The sequence below is a fragment of the Podarcis pityusensis genome, assembly GCF_964106645.2.
Source record: "Podarcis pityusensis genome assembly, chromosome: 9".
NCBI classification, from domain to species: Eukaryota; Metazoa; Chordata; class Lepidosauria; order Squamata; family Lacertidae; genus Podarcis; species Podarcis pityusensis.
In genome coordinates this window covers 1638994-1659031 of record NC_138034.1, presented here as the reverse complement: position 1 = coordinate 1659031, position 20038 = coordinate 1638994, and the positions used below count along the sequence as shown (strand labels likewise).

Genomic DNA, 20038 nt, shown 5'->3' with positions numbered 1-20038 from the left:
GCAAATCCTAAATCACAGTCTAAAACAGAACATGAACACCATCTAAATCTGCATTTTGTTTCTACAAAATGTAAACATGATTAAAAGGGCACTTTGGGGTCTGTGTGTGGATTCTGAGTTCATGGACAAAGGGAGGATTCAAGAGAGATGCAGGGAATTTCTCTTGCAATTGCTAAGAGGAGGGTAGTTACAAAAACCCTTGAGAAGGAAATAATACATGGAAACTGTCTACTCTGCTCTTTAAAAATCCCATCGCAGCAGAAATTAGCATCTTTCCAAACCTTCAATTAACAGTTGAATAGTCTCCAACTACAGATGGTGACAGCAGTCATGAAATTAAAAGACGCCTGCTTCTGGGGAGAAAAGCAATGACAAACCTAGACAGCATCTTAAAAAGCAGACATCACCTTGCCAACAAAGGTCCGTATAGTTAAAGCTATGGTTTTCCCAGTACTGATGTATGGAAGTGAGAGCTGGACCATAAAGAAGGCTGATCGCTGAAGAATTGATGCTTTTGAATTCTGGTGCTGGAGGAGACTCTTGAGAGTCACATGGACTACAAGAAGATCAAACCTCTCCATTCTTAAGGAAATCAGCCCTGAGTGCTCACTGGAAGGACAGATCCTGAAGCTGAGACTCCAAGACTTTGGCCACCTCATGAGAAGAGAAGACTCCCTGGAAAAGACCCTGATGTTGGGAAAGATGGAGGGCACAAGGAGAAGGGGACGACAGAGGACGAGATGGTTGGACAGTGTTCTCGAAGCTACCAGCATGAGTTTGACCAAACTACGGAAGGCAGTGGAAGACAGAAGTGCCTGGCATGCTCTGGTCCATGGGGTCATGAAGAGTCGGACACGACTAAACAACAACAGTCTCCAACAGCTTTTGTTGACATCATGTCAGTTGGGGCGCCTTTTCACTTTGGCCCAGTTGTCTGAAATCAAAGGAGATCCACAGCAAACATGGTTGTTGACTGAGGCTTTCTCAAGAATGGAGTCCCAATAAAATCCAGCATCCTGCCTCCCCTTTCCTGGCAAAGTATTCCGTCTACTTAGTACTCCGTCTAAGACCAAAGCAGGCATTTAAAGATGTCTGTGGGTTCACATCACACCCTCCAACTTCATCAGAGGTTTTAAGGGGAATGCTAGCCCCCAACTGTCCCTCCATATCTGCAGAGAGCCCAGGGGAATGACTTTCTGTGCTCGCTACCAGAAACAGAAGCCCAATTTGATATGCTACCTAATGAATTGTCAGTTATTTCTAAAACAGTAACTTATGCACACAATCTTGCTCTAATCAACCTGTCTGAGATCCAGGTTTTATAAATGACTGAAGATTTACCTATGAAGCTGGAGGAACAATCAGAAAGGGATAGGAGGCAAAGATTTTGGTCTACGAGGCCTACCGGAGAATCAGGAAGAGGGGGACATGGTTCAATTCATTATTGACTGGCTATTCTCCCTGAATTTTAACATACCACTGTCCTCCAATGGCACAGAGAGAGGACATGGGGGAGGCAGAAGCAGAACTATGCTAATTTGCTTTGAACACTATAGGCTCAAAGGCTCAATTTTCAGAGCACTACAGAATGTTAGAAACCTAAAATATGGTGAAGCTACCACCGAAATGTTCCAGGATATCAGCCTGGCCACAGCTCTCCACTCTTACACATCAGCACTAAAAGAAGTGGGCAAAGTATATCGACGGGGCTTCCTTTTAAAGTTGATAGTCCAGCACAAAGGCAAAACATGGCTTGTGGGTGATAACCAGCAGCCTGACAACATGCTGAAAGAGCTCCAGTCCCAAGCAGCAGATGGCACTCCCCCCCCCCCAGCACCTCTCCTCAGCTCAAGTCTGCAAGAGCACCGCCTCAGGCTGGACAATCAAGAAATGCAGAAAGAAGGAAGGCAACTCCAAGGACAAAGTAAGAAATTTGTTTTGTTTTATTTCCTTATGTGTGAAAAGGATCTGGACTCTGCTCTAACAAGTGCAACAGTAAATGGTAAGAGCCCTTGTCCCAGGCTGGGAAGAGAAGATGTGAAGCCCCTGCCTGTTCCGCTAATTGATCCTCGGTATCAAGGGTGGGATCGCCACCACTCCTATGTTCCTGATGGCATGCAGGAAAGCCACATGAAGATTTGTGTACATAGCTTTCAGTTTATGTCATTTGATTTTCAAGTTAGAAGTGATGTATATGATATTTACCTCTTGTTTTGATGTATTCCTTTTTTACGTGGTAGACCGGTATTGTTTGTTATTGGTTCTGCTTTGTTTACTCAGGGATGTAATGCTATGAAAACTCAATAAAAACTGACATGATTGCCTCAAAGCTAATCCAAGTACAGTTGTACCTTGGTTTTGGAACAGCTTAGTTCCCGAACGTTTTGGCTCCCGAATGCCGCAAACCCGGAAATGACTGTTCTGGTTTGCGAACTATTTTTGGAAGCCGAACATCTGATGGGGCTTCTGATTGGCTGCAGCTTCTTCCTGCAGCCAATCAAAGCTGTGCTTTGGTTTCCGAACGTTTTGGAAATCAAACAGACTTCCCGAATGGTTTCTGTTTGACTTCCAAGGTACGACTGTAAGACAGAATTGTGAAGGCTGCAAATGTTAAAGATTTGCAGTTTACATTTCACATAATTTTTTTCCCTTCCCCTAAAGTAGCAATGATTGAAAAAAAAACTGACAACTCAAAGTATAACAAATATAGCATACACAGGTAACAAAACTATATGGCAAGAATATACACCCCATAAATATAAGTACAGTATCATGAGGTTATTCAGTTCTGATTCTATTTGCACAGATAATAATTTCTAGAAATAAGTTACTTCAAACACTAAGGGTGCAATACTATATACATTTACTCTACTGGGTTCATCCAACTTAGGATGGAAAATGCTCAAGCATATCTCAGTGTTTGTAATAAATCAGAGGTACTGATATTTTAAGGTTAAAAATCAGTTTTAAGGTTAAAAACCAGTTTCTGTGATGTCTTATTTCAGTAAAACATGGAAATTTAAATTACCATTTCCAGCGGGATAGTTATGTTAGTCTGTTGCAGCAAAATACAAAAGAGTATTGTGACATTATAATGACTAACAAATTTACTATGCCACAAGCTTTTGGGGACCAGAGCCTGTTGGGAGTGTTGTGGGTATCAAGGAGTTAACACTGTGTGAAGTGGAAATGCTGACTCTGGCAATGTGGAGACAGCCTGACAACTGCCTCAGCAGAAGTTTAGGGGCTCTCAGATGCAGCTGCTAGGCTACCTCCACTTTCGCCACCCCAGCAACTATTCCGCCTGGCTGCCTTCAGGTGGTGCATGGGCTCTGATGCTGAGGTGGGGGCTCCTTTAAACTTCTCCCCTCAAGGGAGAAGTTTAAAGGAGCCCCCAGCCGAGAACCCCTCATTGGAAAGTGTGATGGGGCCTGAACCTCCCCATCTGAGCAGTCCGATCCAGCTTCTACTGGATGTCTCAGCTGGGAAATAGAGGCTTTGTGCTCCCCAGCTGAGCTACCCCATCCAGCTCCTACTCCCATGCAAGCAGGAGTGGGGGCACTCAGAACAGAAGTGTGGCACTGAAAAAGAAAGTGTAACACTCAAAACGGAACAGTTTGGATTCCGAAAAAAAGTTTGCAAACCGGAACACCTACTTCCGGGTTTGCAGCATTCAATTTCCAAGTTGTTCATGAACTAAGCTGTTCGAAAACCGAGGTACCACTGTAGGTATGGCTGACTCCCCCTGCTGGCTTCTCCCGTGTATGTGATCCCTCCTGTGTATGATGATTCCTGGATGTAAGAAGATTGCTTTATGATGATGCAAGACTGCAACTTGAAGAAAGTCTACTTGAAATACAGCTTGACTCCTGAGTGCTTCATGGGGTACTTTCCGTCAGTCTGAATAGTAATAATAATTTAACAATAATTTTAGGCCACTCTGGGTGGCTTCCAGTACATATAAAAACATAATAAAATGTGAGACATTAAAAACTACCAGGGACAGGGCTGCCTTCCAATGTCTTCACAACAGAGCTCACGTCATCGGATGCAAAGCCTCTTTATACATTTGATGAAGTGAACACTAATCATGGAAGCTTATAACATAATAAATTAGTCTGCAAGGTGCCAAAACTCATGGTTCCCGCCCCTCCCCAGCAAGTTAGGCCACGGTTCTGCTCCCTGTGTACAGACAAGAAAGAGGCTCTATATACTGATGCATATACCCCTGCCATTTAATCCTTCATCATCATCATCTTGCTGAGAAAATCAACTGACACACCCCTCTCCATCCTCCTACCCATGTTGGGCCACTACTCCTAGCTCTCTTATGAGCACCGTGTGTGCTGGGGTGCTTCTCATAAATAGCTCCACATGCTGCACTGCACCTGATGTGAGGCTGGCAGGAAAGGGGAGGGTTAGGGTTCAGTTCCATGGGGAGTCTCTCTGCACTTTATTCTCCATACACAAATGGAGTTTTAGGCAGTTCCACCAAATCTACTGAACACTGGTGTAAAGGAACACAGTGTTAATAAATAGATTCCCAAAAACTTTGTGGTGTTACCATTAATGGAAATGGCTGTCTAATGAATTGTAAACATTATGTGTACATTTATTTAGCAGCCTTTAAATTTCTCACTTTTGGAAATATATAGCAAGGTGCATAAATTGTCAAGTGAAACCTTTATCTATTTTTACCTGAGAATTTCCTTTGGAATATTAGGTGGTGAAGAATGGCTCTTTTCTTCCAATACCTCTGAAGACTTCTCCCTCTCGTCTCTTTCGGATACCACAACTTCAACTGCTGGCTCTACTTCAGTCTTGTTTCGATCAGATTTTGCCTCCATCTTTGCTTGTTCACATTTAAACATAAACACAATTGAGGGTTTCTCACTTGAATCTGATTTTGACTCACTGAACCAATTATGCCGTTGAACAGGAGGAGGTGGAAGCATATGAATGACAGTTCCATCAAGACCCACCAGTTTCCCCTTTTCTCTTTCTCTCTCTTCCTCATCATCAGTCTTTCTGCGACGAAAGAAGCTCTTAAATGATATCCAACGCTTGGGCTTTGCATCAACAGCTCGCCTACCTTCGGAATGCAATACTGATTCAGCCTCTGTTGATCTTATGGGGCTTGTGGGTTTGGTCCAATTGCTGAAATGTCTTTGCAACACTTTGCTGGCATGATATGGTGAAGACGTGGAACGAGGAGGAGGAAATGGGGGAGTCTGTTCAGTTTTGGGATTTGTGGTATTCTGGGAGGCAGCCACTGGCTTTGAGGAATAGGCAACTAGTGACTTGGACAGGGTTTCCTTAGGCACCATTTCTCTGGAATTTCCTGCCTCACTCTCAGGACTCGACTGTGTGGTAAAGAGAGATTTGGGCCGCACTGGGACACTTTCACCTGTGTCTGCATCAGGAGGCAGAGAATACAATTCTTCCGCACTGCAAGACTTGGGTCCAGTCTGAGATACTTCTGGGGGAGACTGTGGAGGCTGGATAGAAGCCACAATTTGTGATAGTACTGTACAGGCATTTTCCCTACTTCCATTACATATCTCCTGTGTCTCTTCTGTTTTGGCCACAGGATCATGAAGAGTTCTTGGTATTTTTGTTGGGGAGCTGTGATCAGAGCTTTTGGATGAAGTCAGACCTTTGCCAAGACAGCTGTTGAACTCCTGAACCTTCTGAGCCACAGAGCCCAGTCTTCTCTCAGAGCTATTAGTTAACCCTTTAGCCTGGGAGAGTTCAGTAGATTTGCTAGTTATGTTTTTCAGAGCGGCATTTTCTGTTTCTATTTCTTCATATGTGTGGCTGATGACACTTGTGGTTTTATCTTTTACAGAGAGCTCTCCACTAGTCCCTAGAAAACTTTTATAGATTGCTAAATTGTCATATGCATTGGGATTGATTACAATAGGAACTTTGATTGCATTCTTACAACTTCTAGCATACGTTGGCTCATCATGAATAATGATTGGGAAGGGTGGCATGCCAGCATTATTGTAACTATTGAATTTTATTTCAGACAGGTTAGGAGATTTAACAGGGATTGTTTTTGTAGAAATATTGGTTGATGTAGGTGAAGCAGGAGCAGATTTGTGAATGTTCTTCCTTAAAGGTACAGAAGGTCCTGGTGTGTTGGGAATTAGTTCCACTTTAGGAATCTTTTGCCGTGGGCTTGTACTGGAAGTCCAAACTTCCTGGTATCTGACTGCACTAGATTTTTTAAGATTGGTGTTCACTTGCCCAGATGATACAGAATGAGGCGCAACCTTTGTACTTAGAGTATCGTGTGAATTTGGATTAGATAGGGTACTTTTTGAATCACAGCTTCTCGTTCGATTCTCTATACATTCATGGGTCATGGCTGCTGATACATCCACAATAGTGTATGGCTTGCATATGGGTTGTTCCATGTTTACTACCCTATAAGGTTTTGCTTGTTCTTCAACGGGGAGTAAACTTGCAGCTGATGCTTGACTTGGCATACCTGAAGGACTACAGCATTCTTGCTTATCACTTTGAACAGCAATCTTGCCATCCTTTTCTTCCAACCTAAGGGCAAGCACAGCCTTATGAGTCTCCAAAGTTTTGGTAGCAATTTGAGGGTTTTTAGTTACAACTGTCAATTGCTGATCATCACAAAAGCTTTTATATTCTTCCTCAATTAATTTGATATCTTTAGGAGTGCTAGGAGATAATCCACCATTGCAGAGCTTTTGAGAAGAACTGCTTGCTGTCCCAGAGCGAGACTCTTCAGTCAAAGAAGAGTCAGGAGACATGGAATCAGATGACACCATGCTTTGCATGCTTGCTTGCCCATAAAGAATCACAGTGTCATCTCCATAACCATTCAAAATTTCATCATAGCTATCATCATAGTCCACAGCACAAATCCTCTGGAGAGACTTGTTCCTTAAAGGCACTGTGTTCCATTTTTTGTCAACACAAAATCGGACAGGTGATAGTGTATTAGCCCTAAAGTTAGCAAAGCGTGGCTGTCCCCTCATGCGAATTTCCATTGCCAGCAGCTCTTCATCACTTTCATCCCAGCTCTCATGGTCTTCATGCATATTGCCAAAAAGCAGATCATCCTCACTCTCATCCTCACTGGAGAATTCTGGGTAACAGAAACGACCACCTTCATTACTTATTACATCAGTGCTTCCACTCAGAACAACATGCTTATTTTGCGAATCCTTCATGGCACCCAACATGCAACTTGGAGGGACCTTTCTTTCTAATGACTTTTTATAACAATTGTTTATTCTTCCCAAGAATGCTTCCCTTGAATTAATTTCATTTCCTGTTAGAGAAGACAACGTGTCCAAGCCTGCAATTTCCTTCAACATTTCTGTCAGTCCATTATTGTTGCTTGGAGCTTTACCTACACCATCACTATTCCCATAAGGCCTATGAACATGACCATAACCTTCAATTTCTTCTTCATTATTATTATTGTTATGTGTTTTTTTTTTCAAGACAGTCCTATTTTGGTTCCAGCCTGCAATTGGCTTGTTCTCGCAAAGATCTTGTGGGCTGACCTCGCCACATATACCCTGTCCATCTACTGTCATCATGGTGGGTTTCACAGCTATAGTGGGTTTTTTTGCCACAGGAGGTCGAAAATTTCCTGTATTTTTAGTACGTTGGTTGTTGCTGTGACTTGCATTGATTTTCAGATTTGTAGAGACGGGAGGTTTTTCAGAAGCTGGAGGCAGTTGGTGCAAGTTTTTTGGCTTGAAGCAGTTTTTACATTCACCAGGTTTCCAGACATGTTCAGTGAATGAATTGCAAGCAGACATTTTCCCAGGGCTAAGCACCTGACTCTCAGAAGTTGTTCAATGCATGGTAAGATCCTTTATTTGTTATCTTGCTTGTTCATCTTGTCTGTGTAATCAAATCCTGGTCATCCTAAAAAAGAAGAAAAAATGGTCATAAATGATCAATGAGAAGTTAGTTCCTACTCAAGAGGTTATGTCTCCCAACCTGTAGAAGAAGGAACTTCAGAAGTTCTATTTACCCTTCCATCTTTCACCCAAACTTACTTCAGAGGGTTATTGTGAGATGAAACAGGTATACCGAGAACCCAGAGAAAGGGCAGGATAAAAAATGTGTTTTAATATAGGAACAAACCAACACTTTATCAGCCTTCCCTAACCTGACATGACCATGGAATACATAATCCCAGCAAGAAGTACGATTTGATAAACTAACACTAGTTAGTTAGTTAGCCTATAGTGCAGATGGTACTTTAAAGTAGTCACTACTTTAAAGTAGTTACTGTACCACTTTAAACAGTTATGGCTTTCCACAAAGAATCCTGAGAGCTGTGGTTTGTTAAGGCTTCTGAGAGTTGTTAGGAGCTATAATTTTCAGAGTTGCTTAGGTCAGTCCCTCCTTCCTAGAACTCTGAGATTTGTAGCTAAGCGACATTGTGAGTGTTGTGTCTTGCTTCAAATGCAACCGCATGGAGGCTGTTCCATGTGTCAACTATCTGTATGAGGGACACCCATGTAGTACCAGTGATTTTCAACCAAATCATTTTCTCCTCTCATTTTGCTTCTGATCACATGATTAAAAATGCTGAAACCACATAAGAAGCTGTTTATACAAATATATATTGGATGGAGCAGCCTACAAGCAAGTTGTCTTTTAAGCAGCTGCTCACAAAGGAAGCTGCCTTAGAGAATAGTCAATCTGAAAATTAACTGCAATTTGTTTTTGTAATGACTAACCTCAAAGGAAAAAACCAAACATCAACTTATTTACGTCTAGAATTGTGTGGAAAAATAGAAATCTGTTTGACTGATTTGAATGAATATCACTTGAGCAGAGAAACTTTATTTATTTAGTGAAAAAACTATTCTGATGTTGATTTAGTGGCTGTCTCCTTGTGTGTTGATGTTATGGAATGCACACAAATTTACTGTAAATTGACAACTACATTACTAAATTGGATTTCACAAAATACAATACTGTTCAGAATATAATGGCAGTTGGCCTTTATCACACTGTGGTATGCAGCAAGTACAGGTAATGAAATCAGGTCACTCTGCATAAATACTAGATTGCTTTATAGTAAGTGATACTGTTAATTTTTATACTTAATAGGTAACCACTCCTACCAAACACCAGATGGAGCTGCAGTATAACACAAGATGAATGTGGCGGTTCCCTCACTGCAAGAAGTGAAGCTACAGAGAACCAGGCAGAGGGCCTTCCTGGCAGTGGCACCCGCCCTGTGGAACGCCCTCCCATCAGATGTCAGGGAGATCAAGAACTACACAACTTTTAGAATATATCTGAAGGCAGCCCTGTATCAGGAAGCCCTTTAATGTGTAATGTTTTATTATGTTTTCACATGTGTTGGAAGCCACCCAGAGTGGCTGGGGCAACCCAGCCAGATGGGCAGAGTAATAATAATAATAATATTAAATAATAGTAATAGTAGTAATAATAATAATAATAATAATAATAATAATAATAATATCACATGCAAGCCTTGGTTCACTATCTCATAAACAATCTTATAAGACAGTAGAACATGCATACTACTTTTAGCTGTTGCATACAAGATAATATTGCACACAATTACTGTATAAAACAATATGAATATAAGGTAGGCAAGTATGTTCTATATATTCTTGCTTCAAAAGTTTAAATTTAAGAAATTGCTTCCCAAAATATTGAAGATAATTAGGAAGATAGTTGAGAGAAATATTACTTTGGCTATCACCTGCTTTCAAGTAGCCATTGAAAAGCTTTTATCTGTTTAAAGCAGTGTCAGGAGACTAAAATGTCTTAGAAAATACACTAGCATAACCACCAAAGAATTTGACTTCACAAGGTTTTTAAAGGACTGGTTGGCTTATATGTATGTGTTCTTTGCCTTGATAAAGCAGCCTTTGCTTCAACATCTTTAGAACCACTGTTTTCTACTAATCAGACTGTGGCAAAATGATACCTTCCATTGGACTTCAAATTTTAAGACAGGTGCAAAAACTTAAGTCTTTTATGATCACCACGTTAAAATAGAAAAAATATGTGTATTATGAGCAATGGGGTATGGAGAGAGTATAGGATTGTTTTATTATTAGGCTTTCTGTCAGTATGCCTTTTACCATGTTTTTACTATGTTTTTATCATTGATGTTCTGTAATGTGTTTTTAATGTTGTACACTGCCCTGGGATCTTTTGATAAAGGGTGGTATATAAATTGAATAAATCATAATAAATATTAATTAGTTTATTTTTGGGTTGCTGTTTTGTTAATGTTACAATTGTTTTATAGATTATAGATGCTGCATTGATTTGTTAATCATAAGACTTTTGCTTTAATTGTGATGTTTAACTTATTATATAGTTGTTGCTTTGTTAACAGTGTTTTTATACATTGTAATTGTTTCACTGATAATTTGTTAATTACTCTATATGATTTATGTTGTATTGGTGATGTTCTATTATGTTCTGTCATGTTACTGTTATTTATTATTTGTAAATTGCTTTGGGATTCATTTGAATGAAAAGCGGCTTAGAAATATAATAAATCGGATCAAACTGCTTTCTCATGTCTAGGTGCCGAACAGTACTAAATGAATTGAGACAGACAGGAGAGAGGACTTAAAATCAGAGTCAGTTTGTGGGATGAATACTTTTCATGAACACCCTTTGTTATTCATTAGGTGCCCTAATTTCAGTGGTGCTGATAGAATATTTCAAAGTGCTTTAGTTTTATAGCATTAAAAAAGCCTATCGGTATTATAGACAACGGAAGACACTAATGAATTAAATAACCTGAAGGCTGGCAGAGACAGCAAAAGAAATCCCTTGACAGTCCCCTTTGATGACAAACTTCCCTGTTGCTCAAAAGGGTAAAACCAGTTACAAGCAAGCAAGCAAGAACACAGCAAAATAAGAAATAACCTATTTGCAAACAATATCAACATGAATGTGGTCAAATTGTAATAATGCACTGCACAAAGTATAAGGATAGGTGTGTAGAGAACAAAAATTTAAAATTCTTTCATTGGGTTATTGGACCTTTCAGTGCATTAATTTGTGAAAGTTTTTTGTGTAGATTTTATTAACTCTAATGTAGGAAAATGTAGTCTTCCGAGACAAGAGTGAGCTATGGTTTTGAATACCAAAAAAAAAAGTAAGATTGAGGAAAAAGTGAATACTGGTATTTTAACTTCTTCCTGTGATACTAAAGACATCAAGGCAAAAGCTAGGGGGGAAATAGCTACATTATATCCAGGACACACACACACACACACACACACAGAGAGAGAGAGAGAGAGAGAGAGAGACAGACAGACAGACAGACAGACAGACTTCGCCTGAAATCTCCACTTGCTTACAAGCAATTTCTTATGTTCACTTCTCTTGGTATTAACAATTTGTCTAATGAAAGAGATACATGCAGCCTCTTTTTTCTTCTATGTATTTCAGGCACTATTTCTTTGTTCTGGCAGGTCCTCTTCAGATGTGTGCTGTCTGAATCACAATGAAGACCTCCTACACTAATACTTTATACCAACATAATCCAGTTAAAAGGAACTTAATTGGTGTGCACTATTCCCTGCAATTTCAGCATTCTAAAAATGAATAGTCTCCATAAGTACCAGATGGTGACATGCACTAATTAATCAGGCCAGCTCAATGAATGAGCCTATTAAAATGAATGTACCTATTAGGCATGTGTTTTCAATGCTCTCTGCTGCAAAAGCCTCCCTTTAAACGAATGCCTGATTCATTTAGTGAGCAATATAGACAAGTGTATGCTACAGTCATCTGAGTGTGCAATGGCGCCAGCCTATCAACTGCCTTTATATCATTAGATGCTTCGTGTCAAAGCATGGTTTATGTTGTTTTTCTTCTACTGGGAATGTTGAACACTTATCGTTTCACCTGTTTGGGAGGAGTTTGCCCACTATCAGCATACTCCAGAATGTGCTGCAGGCACCACAGCTCAACCCTGACAGCTCTTCATAGAGCTAAGCTAATCATTATTTCAAAGCAATAGGAGGCAATTGTGAGAGTTTTGCCTTTCATCAGCACTTATAAGAAAAAGAGAAACCAAACTATGCTTCACCATACTGCATTCAGGCCATTACAAAATAATCAATTAAGATTTGCCCATAGAAAAAGCAAATATTGTAAGAATGTATAAATCACAAAAGGGTGCATAAATGTAAACGTCCTTGACAAATCTTCTCAATGCCTAATTTATACTACATGCATTTCATTCTATGATCCACTTGCCTTCTATCAACAAACACTTTGGGTGTTACCTACAGAAGCTTTGTGAAAATTGTTTTCCATGCTTGCAGATGTTGTTGAAACCAAAGGGTACTTGTGTTTCCAAAAATGACCACATTCAGGAGCTCTCCAGATTGACTGAGAACAATGTACCTTGATATGCTCAGGTGTTTTAATAAAGAATAAATGATTGCATGGGCCACAAATCACTCCAGAAAATCACTGACATGAATATAAATATAGAATATGCGATGGTGAAGGGAATATAACTCATGTTGATCCCTCTGAAGTAAGCTACTACATTTATTCCTATGCAGTGTTCCAAGTGGGGAAAATGTCTAAATGCATCTCATAGGAGCCTTCTCTTTATAAAATTCATTGAATAATTTCTACATTCCCATGGCTAGAGCAGGCAGTACTTTGGGTGATATCCAACTTAACTGGTCTACTCTGAGTATGACTAATGTTAGGTATCACCCTTTGTATTTAAATGCTATTTACACACATCAGTAAGTGTCATACTAAGTTGTTATATATTGTTAACTAAACTAACATACAGTACATAAACTATTATAATTTCTTCCATTGCTTCTGTTATAAAACTGAGCTATAAATAGTTATAACTATTGCAGAGAGCAAGAAGAACCAGTGAATTACTTCTTTTTAGATTATTAATAAAGGCTAACATCAAGTGAATGGGACACGAGTGGCGCTGTGGTCTATACCACAGAGCCTAGGGCTTGCTGATCAGAAGGTCGCTGGTTCGAATCCCCATGACGGGGTGAGCTCCCGTTGCTCAATCCCAGCTCCTGCCAACCTAGCAGTTCGAAACCACGTCAAAGTGCAAATAGATAAATAGGTACCGCTCCAGCGGGAAGGTAAACGGCGATTCTGTGCGCTGCTCTGGTTTGCCGGAAGTGGCTTACTCATGCTGGCCACATGACCTGGAAGCTGTATGCCGGCTCCCTCGGTCAATAAAGCGAGATGAGCGCCACAACCCCAGAGCCGTCTGCGACCCTGGGTCCCTTTACCTTTACGTAACATCAAGTAAAGTGGTAGGAATAGGAAAATGAAAATGGTAGAAATAAATCTCTCTTTAAAAGACAACAATGGAAAGCTAGCCAATTCAGGTAATATAATGGAGATGAGGGACACAGTCCAGTGGTAGAGAAATTCTTTGCATATATAATGTTCAGGATTCAATCCCTGGTATCTCCAGGTGCCAAGAAAATAGCTCTGCCTGAGACCATGAATAACCACAGCCAGTTGGGATAGACAAGACTGGGGGAGATGGGCCAATGATCTTACAGCACAAGGCAGCTTCATGTTTCAAGAGGACCTCTTCTTACAGACGGGGGAAAGCCATTACAGAATGGAAGCAGAGAGAGATGAAAGGAGGATTGTTGCTTATCATTAGAGGTGTAAAGGCCCAGGGGGAAAAATTGAAAATATTCAGAGGGAAGTTTGTTCTTTCCCCCTTCAAAACCTTTGTCTTTTTCCAGGAAAAGAATATGTATTATGAAATGTGAAAGAGCAGAGAAGCTTGTTTCAGTCTACACAAACCTTCAATTTTTAGAAGTCCATGATAAATATTATGACAAATACGAAAAAGCTGAAACTGATCATGATAGTTCAGAAAAGAATGATTAAATTTCATGTAACATTCATTGTCTCTCCCCTGCCACACTTTTTCTCTGAATATTTCATGTCTGCTTGATACTGAAGGACTGAAAATCAAAGTTTTCAAAATTCATAATACCGTATTTTTTTGCTCCATAAGACGCACCTGACCATAAGACGCACCTAGTTTTTAGAGGAGGAAAACAAGAAAAAAATATTCTGAAACAAATGTTGTACTAAACTATTTAATAACCTACTGGTATATCATAATAATATTTCAACCATGTAAAGTGAACAGCAGTCAACAGTGGCATTAAGAACCAACACTGTCAATAACAAATGAAGAAACTTTTAGAAGACATCTGAAGGCAGCCCTGTTTAGGGAAGCTTTTAATGTTTAATAGGTTATTGTATTTTATTGTTCTGTTGGAAGCCACCCAGAGTGGCTGGGGAAACCCAGCCAGATGGGCTGGGTATAAATAAATAAATAAATAAATAAATAATTTATCCCCTAGTAAGGGGGGCAGGCAATGGAAATATATGAGCTTCCCATGTTGAGTCCCTTAGATCTAAGGACTGTATGGTTGGCCCTACACAATTATTTTAATAAAGCCAAAAGAAGTGGGACTTTCTTCCTTTTTGTTCATTGCCGAGAGCTCTGGGGGCTTTCATATTTGGGAGGAACGAGGGAGAAATCCGATTCAATTCCCATTTAAAGTCAAACCTACCTAATTGACACCTTCGTACACAACACAAGGACCAAACCACAGCCACACTTCAAATTTCCCATTTCTGCAAAGGAAGGCACTACTGTCCCAGCAAGACCAGTGGCGGAGGGAAGGTCTTGCGTGGTGGCACGTTGCCTGTGGGGATGTGGGACGTCACCCACACGAGCATCGTCCCAAGGGGGTGGTGCGCGCGCGCCCATCAAAATGGGGTGGCCAAGCATGGGGGAGGAGGGATTACATGGCTCCCGCTGTGCTTGATTTACACCCATGTAAGCGGCTCTTGTCCCGCTTTGCTGCTTTAAAGTGAGCCATGGAGGAGGGAAGGGAGGGGAGCCATGGCTCCCGTCCGTCCCTCCTCCGTGCAGCATTTGCTTCATAAGACACACAGACATCTCCCCTTACTTTTTAGGAGGGAAAAAAGTGTATCTTATGGAGCGAAAAATACGGTAATTTTCTTTTTTTACTATACAGTGGTACCTCTGGTTACGAACTTAATTTGTTCTGGAGGTCCGTTCTTAAGCTGAAACCGTTCTTATCCTGAGGTGCGCTTTTGCTAACAGGGCCTCCAGCGCGCGATTTCCATTTGCATCCTGGGGCAAAGTTCGCAACCAGGAGCAGCTACTTCCGGGTTAGTAGAGGTTGTAACCTGAAGCGTTTGTAACCAGATGCATTTGTAACCAGAGGTGCCAGTGTAATGCTGATGGTTTTGTATGTTTTTATTGCCCACTCCTCATAAACTGGCAAAGCCACATAAGTGCTAGGTTCCTTCTTCAGTTCAGAAGCTTGTAGCTCCATTTGCAATAATTCTTTTAAAAAAGGAAAAGAAAGAAATCCAATTCACAATTATTGTCTGAATAAACTGTACTTTAGAATGTATGAACCACCTGCTGGATTGGGCCATTGACCCATCTAGTCTAGCCTTCTATTCTCACAGTGGCCAACCAGATGCCTGTGGCAAACCCTCAAACAGGACCTGAGTGCAAAGGCCTTCTCCCCCTCCTGTGGTTTCCAGCGACTGGTCTTTAGGAGGAGACTGACCATGGAGGCGGAGCAAAGCCATCATGGCTGGTAGCCATGGATAGCCTCTATGTGGATTAGGTATACACAAGGACTAAAATGAGTTGCTAGGCAGTAAAGACACCCAGTTACATGTGTCTACATAGAAATGAGACCAGGCACTTCAAAGAGTGAAGAGTAAAAAGGCACTTCAATACAGCATGGCAAATTCCCATGCCCAGATATACAATTTCCTTACATAGCTTCCATGGAAATCCCTTGGAACATTTTTAAACATACTCCAGGGCACACATATTCAGCTCCTTCAAGTGCTAGTTAAGTAACTGCATGCTGACTGGGAAGATGACAAGTTTGAAAGCTAGTCACTGCTTGTTCACTGTGTGTCAGAATACTAAAGTGTTCCCAAAAAGGGAGCAATGATAATAGTAATGAACACCCAATTGATTCTAGATGATAAAATCATTGATACTGAACAATAGCAGAATGTGATATACCATATTTTTCGCCCTATAGGAGGCACCGGCCCATAGGATGCACCTAATTTTTTGGGGGGGAAATAAAGGGGAAAAAAATTATTCCCCCCCCCAGCCGCGGGGGAAGCCCGAGCTTTTAAAAACGCACCTACCTAGTTTTTAGAGGAGAAAAGGATATCTGCCCGAAGCGCGGGGCGCTCTGCTTCAACGCGCCCCGCGCTCCGGGCAGCAGGCTGCTATCCGCAGCCTAGGGAGCCTTGCGGGAACTCCCGCAGGGCTCCCTAGGCTGCGGATATCTGCCCGAAGCGCGGGGCGCTCTACTTCAGAGCGCCCAGCGCTCCAGGCGGCAGGCTGCTATCCTCAGCCTAGGGAGCCCTACGGGAACTCCTGCGGGCTCCCCAGGCTTGCTGATAGCTTCCTGAAGCCTGGAGAGCGAGAGGGGTCGGTGCGCACCGACCCCTCTCGCTCTCCAAGCTTCAGCAAAAGCCTGCATTCACCCCATAGGACGCACACAGATTTCCCCTTCATTTTTGGAGGGGAAAAAGTGCGTCCTATAGGGCAAAAAATACGGTATATACAAAGCCTCTTCTAAACAAAAAAGATTGCACAATTATTCCTCATCTACTTGCAAAAAGTATCCCTGATGAGACTATCACCTGATACTGGTGGTATAATGGATGTAGCATTAGGTTTGGACGTAGGGGAAGCAGTCTCCAAAGCAGCCTTCCCCAAGCTGTTCTACAACTCCCAGCATCACTGGCTTAGCTGGCTGAGGGTGATAGGACTTTTACAAAACATCTGCAGGGTATCAAGTCTGGGAATGCTGCCTCCCATTGTTTATAAACAGGAAATAAATAAAGGTATTGTCATGACCCCAAAGGCCAGCAGTGACCTGGACCCAGGCCCAGAGGCTAAGGGATCAGTGGTGCCAAGGAAGGTGGAAAAGGCCCAAGAACCACAACTGAAAGAAAAATGCCCAATACCAAGATGGCAGTAACATCTGGACTGAGACACCTCAATCCAGGTCTAGCAAAAGGCTAGCATACTTACTTCCAAAAGCCTCTCACACCACAGAGCTGGTGTAGTAGTATAGGCAGAGTGCTCCCAGGATGAGCTCTTAATAATAATAATAATAATAATAAATTTTATTTATATCCCGCCCTCCCCAGCCGAAGCCGGGCTCAGGGCGGCTAACAACACTAAAATAGTGCAACATTATAAAAACATCAAAGAATTAATTAAAATCAAAATTGATGGCAACCATAAACTAAAGTATTGTAAAGATTGCCAAAGGAGGGAGTCAGGCTGCGCCCTGACCAAAGGCCTGGTGGAACAGCTCTGTCTTGCAGGCCCTGCGGAAAGATGTCAAGTCCTGGAGGGCCCTTGTCTCTTGTGACAGAGCGTTCCACCAGGTTGGAGCCGCAGCCGAAAAAGCCCTGGCTCTAGTTGAGGCCAGCCTAACCTCTCTGAGGCCTGGGACCTTCAAGATGTTTTTATTTGAAGACCGTAAGTTCCTCTGTGGGGCATACCAGGAGAGGAGTGCTGGGAATCTGAGCCAGATGCCTGCCCCACAAGGTCTTCTACCTTTCCAAGGAGGGGGAGGCAGGATATCAAGGCATTAAAGGCTACAGTCTGGTCTCAAGAATAGTTGGAGCAACTTGCTTACTAGGAGTGCTTGGTGATACGATGACCAGCTTATCTTGCCCTATGGTGGTCTATGAACTTCTTCTCAGAAGCAGAATGGTATATACGTACATTAGAGGAAGATAGAAACAATTACTCCTCTTCATAATAAATTCAGCTCTAGATGTTTTGCTAGTTGGCCAACTTTGCAAGACTCAAAAACCACAGAGAGGGAATGTGTCTCACTCTTAGTTATAACTTAATTAAAACTCTTAGAAAAAACAATTGGTATTTTACTGAAAATTGCTAAACTGAAGATGGGAAGAGAGAAACTGGACTGAGTTTATTCCCTGTTCAGTAAAGCAATAACTTCCGTAATATTAGTCCTGATTTGTAGTCATAACAACATTATCAGAGAAGAGGCTGTTCCTGCAGAGTAATATATAGTATTTGTATTACAATTCACTTGTTTATTTTTGGCTTTGATAGAAAAGATTATTTTTGTTATGAATAATCACAGAATGATTTACTTTTAGATGATTCTAACTTGCTTCACTTAGTTATGGCAGCTCTGAATGATTAGAAAATCTTATTCACATGCCAGTCACACATATGTACTTGATAGTTTTGGCTGGGAGAGGGAGAAGAAAATGGAAAAGGTACTTTAATTTAAAATGCTGATTTACTATTAGAATTTCACAACAAATGGCCCGTATGAGTGCATCTATAATAACTTGTGCAGGCAAAAATTCAAAGATTCTCAAACATGCTAGTTTCTAATTACTACGACCCATTGAGTATCAAGTAAGAAATATTCAGCTATTCCTACATAGAGTTTTCTGTTAGAATGCTTAGGAGAAATACCACTTCATGCTTATGGATGAATTCATTTCATGTTGTTTTTAATGGTGGGATAAGTAAATGCAGGTTAGCCAGAGTATTTCCCAACACTTCATAATCTCAGGGCTACTTCAAACACTAACAACTTTACTTCACAGAAATTCACATCAAGTACTACTTCTCAGGGTTGCTTCAAATACCATTCTGAGTACTACAGTACTTCAAATGCACTTCTATGAAGGCGGCGCAACAGAGGCCTGGGACAGAGGGAGTGAACTCTTGGGCGAATGGAGCAAAATGGAAGCCCAGCGGGGTCCAGGGAAGGCAGCGCCTGGGCCAGGCCCTTCCAGCTGTCCCAGTCTTTTCCTTTCTCTCAGCCCCTACCTGTCCTGCTACACGCAGCATGTCCCCTCCGGCTGCTGCAGCCAGATGTTGAATGGGGAGGAATTTCTCCTCCCACACCCTCAGCACCATCAGTGGCAATTTTAATCTAAAATCTTAGGTGCAGTATACTGCACCCAGAATTCATAAACTGCTCACGCTAATGAAATTCCCTTTTGCAAAACGTGCCCAGTTCTATGTGAGTTTTGAACATTCTTTTCTCGTTGGATTTGTCTGGGTTATTTGTGGGGCATAGGAATTCTTTCATATATTTTTTTCAAAATATAGTCTGGCCCCCCACAAGGTCTGAGGGACAGTCAACTAGCCCTCTTTTGCTGACCCCTGGTGTAGCAACTTCCTGAAGCATCCCTGCCTTTAGCACAAGCCCTGAGGATTCTATTATCAAATGCAATCAAATTTGGCAATTGGTGGCTGTCCTAGAAGTTATTTTTCTTTTCTTTTTGCACAGGCGTGGATAGTTTACAGAGGTGCCTGTTCTGTCAGTCCACAATCTAAATCAATCTTACAATATACAGTAATAGGTCATTCCTGAAGTTTCCCTGGGTTTCAAGAGCTTTTTGTTGCATGGCACAGTAAACTATTACAGCAGAGAGCTGCTGCCAATGTAGAAACTCTCTTTGGATCCTGGTGATGTCTTAATGCTTGCAAACAGACTCCTATTACATTCATTCAATAATTCCATTCAGTTCAAAGCTTATGGTTATGCAAATTTAAGACTGAATATTAATGCAGGAATACTTTCACTACAGTGAAAAGAGCAGTTCAGTCATTTTGAATTTTTCTCACTATCATGAAAATTACTTTAGAAATGAAAATTACTTTTAGCAACATATGGACTAAACTCATGGTTTTATAGTAATATTATTATTATTTATAGATCAAAGCTAACCCCGCTGCCCCTGCCTCACAGTCACACACAACGGAAGAAAGGGGCGGAAGCGAGAAAACAAGAAAACAGCAGAGAGAAATATTTTTTACTATTTTTTATCTTTATATAGAAAACAGACCAGAAAAGAAGTGGGAACAACACAAAATGGTGATTGGGAGGCAGAGATGATGGAGAAC

At 41.3% G+C, this 20038-nt stretch overlaps 1 protein-coding gene across 5 annotated transcripts in view; it reads right to left on the bottom strand.

Moving 5' to 3' along the window:
* PEAK1 (pseudopodium enriched atypical kinase 1) overlaps window positions 1–20038 on the bottom strand; it is an 81249-nt gene that overhangs the window by 29452 nt on the left and 31759 nt on the right. For 4 of the 5 annotated variants that reach the window (XM_081021490.1, XM_081021486.1, XM_081021488.1 and 1 more), the window contains exon 2: window positions 4699–7920. In XM_081021490.1, the coding sequence (XP_080877616.1) occupies window positions 4699–7811 (3113 nt within the window). In that variant the 5' untranslated portion in view covers window positions 7812–7920. Of the gene's footprint in view, window positions 1–3523; window positions 3901–4698; window positions 7921–20038 lie in introns of those variants that run through there. The other variant, XM_081021489.1, reaches the window with a different exon arrangement.